This window comes from Rhincodon typus, chromosome 8 (genome assembly GCF_021869965.1).
Source record: "Rhincodon typus isolate 14 chromosome 8, sRhiTyp1.1, whole genome shotgun sequence".
NCBI classification, from domain to species: Eukaryota; Metazoa; Chordata; class Chondrichthyes; order Orectolobiformes; family Rhincodontidae; genus Rhincodon; species Rhincodon typus.
In genome coordinates, this window is record NC_063339.1 from 81,162,905 (window position 1) to 81,175,620 (window position 12,716).

At 42.2% G+C, this 12,716-nt stretch overlaps 1 protein-coding gene across 6 annotated transcripts in view; it reads left to right on the plus strand.

The window, feature by feature from the left end:
- Nucleotides 1-12,716, plus strand: part of numb (NUMB endocytic adaptor protein) — a 252,505-nt gene that overhangs the window by 176,406 nt on the left and 63,383 nt on the right. For all 6 annotated transcript variants that reach the window (XM_048599601.1, XM_048599605.1, XM_048599600.1 and 3 more), the window contains exon 4: nt 10,736-10,810. In XM_048599601.1, the coding sequence (XP_048455558.1) occupies nt 10,736-10,810 (75 nt within the window). The remainder of the gene's footprint in view (nt 1-10,735; nt 10,811-12,716) is intronic.

Sequence of the window (12,716 nt, forward strand, 5' to 3'; positions counted from 1 at the left end):
TTCCAAGTAGAAGGTTTTTATCTTGAGCTTCAAAATAGTTATCGTAGTTGTGCGTTTTGACAGTATCGGTGTGGTTCGTGATGCACGATTCTCATTTCTTTAAAGACTACTGCTGTGTGATTAAGTCAATCTGACCAAGATAACCCGGACTCCTCAGATAGGTGAGGAAGCTTTTTTTTAATGACACAAACAATTGCAACTTTCGCAGAACATTTTCCAAGCTAAGCTATGGAGATAAAACAGGCTGACTTTTACTCCTCAACTGCAAGGTCAGAGATCAATCAGCCTGTCTCCAGCATTACTACCAAATCTTAAGCAGCTTTGCAGGCCCATTACAGCCCCCCTCACTATCACATCTTGAGTCGAGGAATGTTGTCTGGGAATCTATTGATGACAGGAGAAGTATTAGGTTGTTCTCATTTCTTGGCAGTTTGTTTTTTGAGATTAAAAGCAAGTGAACAAAAGAAGGGAAAGACGATGTAAAGTGGACAAGAAAATTCATTTTGACTGTGGCTAAAAGATATATCCCCGATGAAACATTTCCCTCTGTTCCGACCTTCTCAGCGTTTCACTTGGTGACTTTATGTTGCTATTCTATTGTATATCAACCGACACCTCTTTCTCTCCCTCACGCGAACTGCTCCTGCCAGTTGGTCACTCATGCACAGATTACATCAGAATAGGAATCGTTTGGCCTTTGGAACATTCTGTGTCATTCCATATGATCGTTACTGATCATCTACCACAAATCCCTTTCCCACCTGCTCCTTGTGGTTTTGATTCCCTGAGACAACAAAAATCAGTTTCAGTACTAAAAATGTTCACAGTTGGAGTATTGGGGTATAGTGTTCCAAAGACTCCCGGCCCTTTGCCTGAACAAGTTTGTCGTTATCATAAAAACAGAAATTGTTGGAGAAATTCAGGTCTGGCAGCATCTGTGGAGAGAAAGCAGAATTAATGTTTTGAGTCCAGTGACCCTTCAGTGCTGATAGTATCTAGGAAAAGGTGGTATAGTTGTTGAAGATAAGTGGTGGGGAGGCAAAAGGAATGAGTGGACAGGCCGAGATGGAGCCCAGAGACAGCAAGAGGGCAGACAAAGGGATGGATGTAAGTCAGGGAGAAAGAAAATTTGCTATTGGGGACCATTAGTGGATGAAAATGAGTTTGATGAGCTGAAAACAGCCCATGTCAAGACAGGGCCGGGGTGTGGGGATGGGTAATGGACATGGAAGAGCATGTTTAAGATCTAAAATTATTGAACTTGATATTGAGTACTGAAGGCTGCAGGGACTCCAAACGGAAAATGAGATGCTGTTTTTCCAGTTTGCAGTCAGCCTCACTGGAGCATTATAGCAAGCCTGAGGCAGAGATGTTGGCCAGGGAACACGGTGTGTTGAAGTGGAAGGCAACCAGAAGCGCAAGGTCATTTTTACATACAGAACATAAAGTGTTCTGCAAAGCAGTCACTCGGTCTGCGTGGAGGAGACCACGTTGTGAGCAGTGAGTGCAGTAGACTAGATTGTGTGAAGTGCAGGTAAATTGCTGTTTCACTTGGAAGGTGTGTCTAGGACATTGGTTTGTGAGGAGGGAGGAGGTAAATGGGCAAGTGTTACACCTTCTGCGATTGCATGGGAAGGTGGTAGGAGTAGAGGAGGAATTGACCTGGGTGTCCTAGAGGGGAACAGTCCTGCAGAATGTGGACAAGAGGGAGACAGGGAGTGTTTGGTGGTGGCACCCTGCTGTAGGTGGCTAAAATTGCAGTTAAAGATCTTTTGAATATGGATGCTGGTGGCGGGGGGGTGGGGATGTTAGGACCGTGGAAGCCTATCTGTGTTGTGGGAGGGAAGAAGAGGGGTGAGGGCTGAAGTGTGGGAAATGGGTCAGAATAAAGCTAAGTTAATCTTTGTCTTAATCTTAAATGATTGAACCACGACCCTGTGACTGCCCCCCAGATCTGTTTCTAGGTTCCACATCCAAAGAATGTGTTAACCCTGTCCGATCCCTTCATAGCTTGTGTTTCAGTGAAATTGCAGAAGAATAATTTCTTCTAAATTCTCATGAAGTGGACTCAGTTTAATCACTATTTCATTATAGAGGACACCTGGCAACTAATTTAGTGAACCTTTGCTGTAGCTTTACCAAGGGAAGAAGACGCAGGGAGAGCGGTTAAGGTTCTTTGTTTCAATCCTGTCTCATGTGTTTCTCGTTCCCTAGTTTTGGGATCCAGTGTCCCTCGTGCTGCCTTAGTATAGGTTATTTATGTGACCTGTGTCCTGGGACTTGCTAATTACTTGTCATTCAATGCATACTGCCTTCAGTAGTTGAGTCATCAGAAGCCTGCTTTCTAATCTTCTTTTAGAATATTGGTTTAAACGTTCATTTTTTCCAATTTTGATAAAAGTTACTAGTATTTTTGTCTGTAGCTATAGTGTTTATACACTGTATCTTCAAATGACTTGAGCATGAATCAGTAATAAATCAATAATAAATCACCAGTGGCATGATTTGTCATTGTATATCCGAGAAGATGTGTTTTGTTTTTCATTGTTACTGAGTATTAGCTTGATTATATTTGTGCTAAAAATGCAATCTTTTTCCTCAATGTAAAATATGTAGAGCCACTTAAAAGAAACTGATGTCCCAGCACATTGCTGATGTGCTTTTGTACTGCAGTACATTGAAACAATGTTATTGTCCAGGTGCTTAAGACTATATCCTTATGTACAATTTAAATGTTTAAGTCAATATTGCTGCCAGATGAAGCAAATCTGACACTTTATCCATCTGAAAAAAATGTTATAAAAACTCAAATAACCATTCATAACATTTTATGGTGAAATTGAAAATTATAATCCCATTTCCGGAATACTGATTAAATCTGAAAAAGTGCAACATTGAAAAAACAGGAGCAGGTGTAAACCACATGGGTCTTTGAAGCTGTTCCGGCATTGATGTTGCAGTCCTGGTGGGTCTTTACCCTCAACTTCATTTTCTTGACCTATTCCACATTTCTCAAAGGTTATAAATGAATTGGTTCAAAGGGTCTGTTTCCATGTTATATAGCTCTATGACTATCTGAATTAGCAGAAATGTTCTCTTAATCAAATATATAAAAGACTGAAGCCATAGTTTTTGATCCCTGCTCCTAGCTATGGGCACCTTCCTTTTTCTTGAAACAATCTAATGCTAAATCTGTACTTCACAATCTTAGTGTCATATTTGACCCTAGGATGAGCTCCTGACCACACATTTGCAGGGTTGCTATGGCTACTTGATACCACATCTAAAAAGCTTCCTGATTTCATCTATATATTAGCTCATCTCTGTTGCAATCTTCATCTGTGCCTTTGTTATCTCTAGATTTGGCCACTCCAATTCACTGCTGAGTGTTGCCCCTCATCTGCCCTCTGCAAACTTTAGGTCGTCCACAACTCTGCTGCCCATGTGCTTATTCATACCAAACTCTGTTTACTGACTGCCACTATACTCACTGATTCATGTTGACTCTCAGTCAAGCAACACCTTGATAGCCAGTGCAAAGGAAGATACAACACAGTACGACACAGCACGGTCACTTCAGCCCTCCAAGCCTGTGCCAATTCCTAATCCTAATTTAGACCCACTACTTATTGCCCATGCGCAGTTTCTATCCTTCTGTTTGCCTCATTCATATGTCTATCAAGATAGGCCTTAAATGTTGCTGATGTGCCTGCTTCCACCACCTCCACTGTCAGTGTGTTCCAGACTCCCACCACCTTCTTGATTGAAAAACTTTCCCTGCACTTCTCCCCTAAACCTTTCCTGTCTCACCTTGAACCTGTGCCCTCTTGTAGTTGATCTTTCCAACCTATCTGTGCCTCTCATAACTTTGTAGACCTCTGAAGTTACCCCTCAGCCTCTGTCTTTCCAGTGAAAACAATCCGAGTTTATCCAACCTCTCTTCATAACTAAAACCCTTCAGACCAGGCAACATTCTGGTAAACTTTTTCTGCACCCTCTCCAAAGCATCCACATCCTTTTGGTAGTGTGGCGACCAGATCAGCATGCAATATTCCAAATGTGGCCTAATTAAAGTTTTATGTAGCTGTAAAAACTTGCAACTTTTACATTTGATGCCCTGACCAATGAAGGTAAGTGTGCTGTGTATGCCTTCTTGACCACCTTATCCATCTGTGTTGCCGCTGTGTGCACCTGTATGCCCTCTGTATATCAGTGCTCCTCAGGGTTTGGCCAGTTATTGTGCAATTCATACCTGAATTTGATCTTCCAAAATGCATCACCTTGCATTTGTATAGATTAAACTCCATCTGCCATTTCTCTGCCCAAGTCTGCAATCTAGCTATATCCTGCTGTATTCTTTGATAATCCTTGTCATTATCGGTAACTCTGCCAATTTTAGTGTCATCCACAAACTTACTAATCAAACCCACACACATTCTCCTATAGATCATTTTTATATATTACAAGTGATAAAGGTCCCAGTAGTGATCACTATAGAACATCACTAGTTACTGATCTGCATTCTCAGAAACCCTTTGTACCAGCCTGTCTTGAGGTACCTTATCAAGTGTCTTACTAAAGTTCATGTAGACAACATCCACTGCCCTTCCCTCAGCAATCTTGTCACCATTTCAAATAAACCCAATCAGGTCGTACAAACCGCACAGACCCATGCTGCTTATCACTAACCGGTCCATTTGCTTCCAAATATGAATAAATCCTGTCTCTCAATGTCTTCACCAACAGCTTCCCCACCACTGACATTAAACTCACCAACCTGTAATTGCCTGGATTATCTCTGTTTCCCATTTGAAACAAAGTAACAACATTGGCCATTCCACAATCCTGTGCAATCTTGCCTGGGGCCAAAGAGGATGCAAGGGTATCTGTTAAGACCCCAACTATTTCCTGCCTTACCTCCCACAATATCCTAGGGTAGATCCCATCTGGCCCTGGGGACTTGTCTACTGTAATGTATTTCAAGACACCCAATGCTTCTTCCTTTATTATGTTGACCTGTCTGAGAGTATTCACACCTCTTTCCCTAATCTCAACATCCCTCATGTCCTCTCTTTGGTGAATGAGAGGGGAGGCAATGGCCTGGTGGTGGTATTGCTGGACTGTTCATCCAGAGACCCAGGTAATGTCCTGAGGATGTGGGTTCAAATCCTGCCATAGCAGATGGTGGAAATTGAATTCAGTTCAAAAAAAAATCTGGAATTGAGAGTCTAATGATGACCTTGAAGCCAATGTTGATTGCCAGGAAAACCCATCTGGGGATTTAGGGAAGGAAACTGTCATCCATATCTGGTCTGGCCTACATATGATTTCAGACCTGCAGCAATGTGGTTGACTCTTAATGGCTCTGTGGGCAATTAGGAATGGGCACTAAATGCTATCCAAATGATGCCCAAATCCTTGGTGGGGGGGGGTAATACCAATCATTTAAGGACCTCACCCATTTCCTCTGACTCCACACACAATCTCTCTCCTTTATGCTTGAGTGGGCGTACTCTTTCCCGAGTTAGCTTCTTGCTTGTAACATATGTATAGACTGCCTTGGGATTTTGCTTAAACTTGCTTGCCAAGGACACGTCGTAGCCTCTTTTAGCCCTCCCAACTCGCTGTTTGAGCTCCTTCCTACTTTCTCTGTATTCTTCAAGGACTTCGTCTGTTTTTAGTTGCCTAGGGTACCTTAGGTTTGCTTTTTTTTTTTGACTAAGCTGATAATTTCCCCTGTCATCCAAGGTTCCTGAAACCTGCCATTCCTGTCTTTCATTTTCACAGTAATATGCCTGTCCTGTACTCTAATCAACTGGTCTTTAAAAAGCTGTCACGTCGGGTGTAGATTTACCCTCAAACAACCACTCCCAATCCACGTTCTCCAATCCTTGACTTATTTGGTTATAGTTTGGCCTTCCCCCAATTTAACACCTTCATCTGAGGTCCACTGTTGTCCTTATCTATAAGTATCCCAAAACATACTGAATTATAGTTGCTATTTCCGAAATACATTCTGACTGAAACATTGATCACCTGAACAGGCTTGTTTCCCAATGCCAGGTCCAGTAAGGCCCTCTCCCTCATTGGACTATCCACATAGTGTTTCAAAAAACCCTTCCTGGGCACACCTAACAAATTGCTCCCCATCCAAATCCCAGAATTAAGAGAGTGTCAAAATAGTGGAAGTTAAAAATCATGCAGCACAACAACCCCATTATTTTCACATCTTTCCAGAACCTAAGGTTTTGGAGTAGATTTGTAGCTCGGGTTGTGGGTGTTGAGGTTGGTTGGCTCGCCAAGCTGGTTTCTTGTTTCGCAGACGTTTCATTACCATGCTGGGTAACATCCTCAGTGCAGCCTCCGATGAAGCTTCGGTGTGTTTTCCCGCCTGGTTTTTAAACTGTGGGGTCCGTTGAGCTGGATTGCCTCACTCCGGTTTTCCTCCGTAGTGGAATGTATATGCGGTCAAGTTCAATGTGTTTATTAATAGCATGCTTCGTGGAGTACCAGGCTTCTAGGAATTCTCGTGCCTGTCTCTGCCTAGCCTGTCCCAGGATCTTGGTGTTGTCCCAGTCGAAGTGATGGTTCTCCTCGTCCATGTGGATTGAGATGAGCGAGTATTGGTAGCCAGTTGGTGTTCACGTACCCTTGTTTTCAGTTTCCTTCCTGTTTGTCCGATGTAGTGTTTCTCACAGTCTCTGCAGGGGATCTTGTAGATGACTTTGTAGACTCCTACAACCGCTGGGCATCAGAGTGGCGCACAAACCCACGTCAACCCTATGACAACTGCTCACCCGAACTAAAGACCCACTCCCCACCATGGACAGGACCAGTGTCATCTATAAGATCCCCTCCAGAGACTCTGAGAAACACTACATTGGACAAACAAGAAGGAAACTGAAAATAAGGGTACATGAACACCAACTGGCCACAAAAAGACATGACCAATACTCACTCATCTCAATCCACATGGACAAGGAGAACCACCATTTCGACTGGGACAACACCAAAATCCTGGGACAAGTTAGGCAGAGACAGGCACGGGAATTCCTAGAAGCCTGGCACTCCATGAAGCATGCTATTAATAAACACATTGAACTCGACCCCATATACACTCCACTACGAAGGAAAACCAGAAGTGAGGCAATCCATCTCAACGGACTCCGCAGTTTAAAAACCAGGGGGCAAAATACACCGAAGCTTCATTGGAGGCTGCACTGAGGATTTTACCCAGCGTGGTAACAAAACGTACCAGCTCGGCGAGCCAACCAACATCAACTTTCCAGAAACTGACTACATATCTCTTCCTCAATATGCTGCCAGCTGAGAGGTTTGTCGAATAATCCCAACATTTGCAATTTCACTCTTCCTATTTCTGAGCTCTACTTGTAATGTCTTGCTGCAAGATCCCTCCAAGAGGGTGTCATCCCTCAAAGCGGCTGTGATATGCTCCCTAACCAGTAATGCAGCTCTCCCACCTCTTTTGCTTTCTCCTGTCTCCCACTTAAAGCATAGATATCCCCGAACATTAACCTACTAATCATGTTCCTCTTTCATCCACGTTTCTGTAATAGCAACAGCATCATAATTGCATGCATTAACCCAGCCGCTAAGTTCATCTGTCTTACCCGTTATACTTGCATTGAAGTCAATGCAGTCCAAGCCTCCAGTTGTGCTGAGTTCAGCAACCTCTCCCTTACTGCTGTTCCTCATAGCTATGTTTGTCTTAGTCTCAAACTCTTCCCTAGTCTGTATAGTCACTCACCGGCTCCAGTCGTCCCCCCCACCCCCAAACCACCACTACCACGTCAGTTTAAACACTCCTGTGTGGCACTATTCAACCTTCTTAACAGGATTTTTGTGCCCCTCCAGTTTAGGTGCAACCCCTCCTTCTTGTACAGGTCCCACCTTTCCAGGAAGACTTCCCAATGATCACATATCTGAAGCCCTCCCCACTACACCACCTCTTTAGCCATGTGTTCAATTGTACTCTCTCTGTTTCTAACCTCAGTAGCATGTGGCACAGGGAGTAATCCTGAGATTACCACATGAGAGATCCTGCTTTTTAGTTTACTACCTACATCCTTGAATTGTTGTTGCAGGACCTTGTCACTCTTCCTACCTATGTCAGTTGTGCCAATATGAACAATGACTTCTAAATAAAAATCGAAAGAACTGCAGATGCCGTGAATCAGCAACAAAAACAAAGTTACTGGAAAAGTTCAGCAGTTCTGGCAGCCTCTGTGAAGGACAAAAGAGTGTTAACGTTTCGGGTCCGGTAACCTTTCCTGTGTGTGTGTGTGTGTGTGTGTGTGTGTGGGTGGGTGGGTGTGTGTGTGGGTGGGTGGGTGTGTGTGTGTGGACAATGATTTCTATCTGTTTGCGCTCCTGTTTCAGGATGCCCTGTACCCACAGAGATATCCATGACCCTGGCACCAGGGAGGCAACATACCGTCCTGGTGTGTCTCTCACGGCCACAGAATCGCCTATTTGTGTCCCAGACTATTGAGTTTCCAATTACTATTGCTCTACTACGCTTTGTCTCTCCCCTCTGTACAGCAGAGCCAGCCTTGATGCTGTTGTTCTGCTTGCTGCTGCTGTCTCCTGATGAGCCATCCCCCTCGTCAGTATCCAAAATGGAACGCTTGTTTGACAGGGGGACAGCTGCAGGAAAATCCTGCACAACTGCCTGTTCCATCTAGTTGTCATCCATCTATCTTCCAGTACCTTGGGTGTAACCACATTTCTGTAACCTTTTATCTATGACACTCTCTGACATTTGTCAACTCCTTACTGTCCCCAACTGCTGCTGAAGCCAAACCATTTGTTTGGTCAGCAGTTGAATCTGGATTCACTTCCTGCAGATGTAATTATCAGGGATACTCTCAGCGTCCATGATTTGACCACATCTCGCAGGCGGAACACAAAACACCACCAACTGATATGACTGACTCTCTATTGGCTTTTATTACAAGTTAAATTTTAATTAGCTACCTAAAAATTACAGTTATTACTTTCTAACAAATAGCTTCCCCCCTCCCCCCAACTTACTTACTGTCTGAACTCCCTGTACTAACCAGAAGACGACCTAAATGTACTAACCCTTTAGAAAGACTGAGATAACTTACCTTGTACTTCAGTGAGATTCCTTCACCTGTAGCACCAAGGGAATCTTGAGTTTGTTAGAGTTATCTCAGCTCCAGGATGTCTCTGCAGGTGTTCTTCAAGGCAGTGTCCTAGGCCCATAAGTCTTCAGCTGCTTCATCAATGGCCTTCCCTCCATAATAAGGTCAGAAGTAAAGATGACTCCTCGCTATGCTGCACCCTCCATGACTCCTCAGAAATTGAACTGCAGCTAACTTGTTTGCTTTGAGCCATCTAACACTTTGTTTAACTTGCCCTCTGTTGAAAGGTTTGATGACATGCTGATGATATTTGGTTTGGAATAATTCACAGTCTCTGAAAAAATGGGATGGCTTGAAGTGGCTCATTTCCAGTAAGATCTTACTTCAAAAGTGTATTTTAGAAAACATCAGGATCCTCTCCTGTGTTGTGCTGGTGGATTTTCTGGCATCAGTACGTTACTTTGTGTCAATGTATTTGACCAGTGATGAGGGAATACTGAGCCCTCTGGAATGAAACTGTTTATACCTTGTGACACTGCTTTTCACAGTTTGTTCATAAAATGGAGGTGAAAGTGCCAAGGATGTAAACAGTTATGCTGTACAATCTCTTTTAGGTTAAAATCACCTATAATGTGACTGATGCAAAATATGAATTTGGAAAAATAGATTGTCAACAAAATAAATAAATTCAGTCACTTTGAGTTTACCTTTCACTGTCTTTCCACTTCATCTTTTGGGAATTAGACCAGTGATTTGGGAAACAAAATACTTAAAATATCAATGAGAGTAGGGTAGTTTGTAGGTTGGTGCTGGTATAATAACAGTGACAGTGGGATTGTTTGTAGATTGGTACTGGTATAAAATCAGTGGAATAGTTTGTAGATTAGCGGTAGTGTATTATCATTGACAGTGGGTAGTTTGTCAACTGGCACTGATTTCAGTGAATTTTTTTGCTGATGAAGCAGGATAACTAGATGAAGCATGACACCCTTGCTCAGGTGATTTAGCACAGAGATGTAAAATTGAATTATCAGAAATATGTAAAATTCGAGTATCTGTTGATGCTTTAAAAGACTGGTGAATTTGAAAGGAACGATGCATGTGAATAAATATGACATAAAAAAGAACTTGGTGTTGGGTGATGGTAAGTTCATTTTATGCATTATTATATCAGTGGTATTCCTTTCTCTTCTCCCCTAACCTTTAAACACTGTTTTTAATTGGCATAGACCTCCAATGCTGGTTTCCAACCTTCAAAAACTTGCCGAAGTTTTTAGTTTTGGTCCTTGTCAATGCCTGTGCATTAACAGCAAGTTAATTGACTTATGAATCATTACCATTTAATCCAACCCAATGCACACCTGAAACTCTCACCTACAATTTCATTACAGGTCTGGAGCATGTAGATTTCTAAATCCAGTTGTACCAGTACACCTAAGGTCGAGTTTGCAGTTGGCTAATGCACAGATGGGGAATAATGTTGGGTCCATTTGTAGCATATAATAAAGTATGCTCATTCAGTGAAACAAGCAAGGAGCTGAAACTAAATTTGCTGGAATCTGGTAGAGTATGTCACAGGCTGATCCAAACTTTATTTTCCTTTTCAGTATTTAGGCCACGTGGAGGTAGATGAATCTCGAGGAATGCACATCTGTGAGGAAGCTGTAAAGAGACTGAAATCTGTATGTATATATATATTTTTTGAAAACACATAATTCTTTTAACAATACTTACTGAATCTGCACATATCATTGGATCTGCAAATACTGACAATATGTTGCTTAACCTAAAGTAAGGAACAAGCTAAAATGCAAATGCCAAATTTGATTGGGAGGGCAGGGGATCTAACCCGGACAGCAGGGAATCAAAGTTTGACAAGAATAATAGAATAATGGGTGATCTTTTAAGGAAGAAATATTTTAGGTACATACTAGACACATTGCAACCAAATTCTGGGCTCCTCGGATGAGAGGGGGAGAGAACACGATGGAACGAAAAAGGAGGCCGTGTCAGGTAAAGTCTTCAGATGAGAACCAGGCTGTACACAACAAGTTGACAGGGGAAATGGAGAGGACAGTATGACTGGCTCTGGGAATAGAATGACAATTACAATAAAAGGGAACTCCAAAATCTTCTACCAGCATGTAAACAATGTGGGTTTTAGTTAGCCTGGTGAAACTATTAGATGCAAAGATGGTGAGATTTATCTCGAGGTACAAGATAAAGCTAGATGAGTAGTGAGCACTTTATTGTATGTGCTAACAAAATATCTGTAGAAGGGGAGATGGTACAGCCAATGGATGGGGTGTGATTTGATTGACAGGATGTTCTGGGAAGGCTGTAAAGTTTCAAATGGATAAATTGCCTGGTCTGGAAGGCTTATATCCTAATTGCTAAGGGAAGTGGAGTTGGAGGTGCTTGCGGGGCTTCCAATCTTACAATCTTCCTCAGATGTGGAGAGATGAACCTGCTTGGAGAGTGGCAAGTGCAACTTGCTCTAGAATAGATATAAGGAAATTCCTAGTCACTTAGATTGTGAGGAAAAGTCTCAAAACTGTCCAAATACCTAGTAATTTAGCTCGGAGAGGCTACATTGATTTGTATAAAGGAGATCATTCTTGATTTAATGTAATTGCATTTTTTGATCAAGAGAATATAGCAGATTGGGTCTGGACTTTAAGAAAACCTTGCCAAAAGTATCTCATAAAAGGCTGGCAAATATAATTGAGATTCATGGAATAGAAGGGCTCAGTGATAGGTTTGTATTTTAACAAAAAAAGGGACATAAGGACATAAAACTTTGAGTTATGTTGTTTTTCAGACTGGGAGGCACTAGACAATAGTGGTCCCTAAGAATCAATGTGAGGACCACTGCCTTCTTTCATAAATGCAAGTGATTTTGTGAACATACTTTGGAATGCAAAATAAAATTTAGTAATTGCTGATGATACTGGTTTGGAGAAATGGTGAACAGGGATTCGATAAGAATGTGGGCTTGCAGAGTGGGCAAATAGGTGGCACCTGCAATTTATATAGAGCAATGTGAGGTGTGCTGAAGAGGTACAGAGAGACAATAGACTTTATTGCACAGTTCTAAAGATTGTGGGGGAATGGAGGAACTTGGGCTACATGTGCAGCATCTTCAGATGTGGCAAGGCAGACCAAGAGAGTGGTTAGCAAAGCAGATCAAGAGAGTGGTTAGCAAAGCGTATTGGACTTGGGCTTCATAACTAAAACTGTTGAATATAAAAGCAGGGAAGTTACATAAACCTCCCGTACTGAAACTTTAAGTAACTCTGAAGATTATGAAGCTTATAGAATACAGAAAAAGAGGAGGAAGAAACTGACGTGGGAAATGGAGAAAACAATGTGAATGCAATCGAGGAAAGGAACATAAAAAAAAATGTAGAAACTTCTAAGGGTACGTAAAAAGGAAGGATATGGCTAAACCAAATGTGGGTACATTACTCACACAGGATAATTTAAAATGGGGAATAGAGAAATGGTAGAGAAGCTGAACGATTATTTTTTGCTGGTTTCCACTTGGAATTTACCTGAAATCTGCCAGAGTTAGAGATTGAAGTGGCT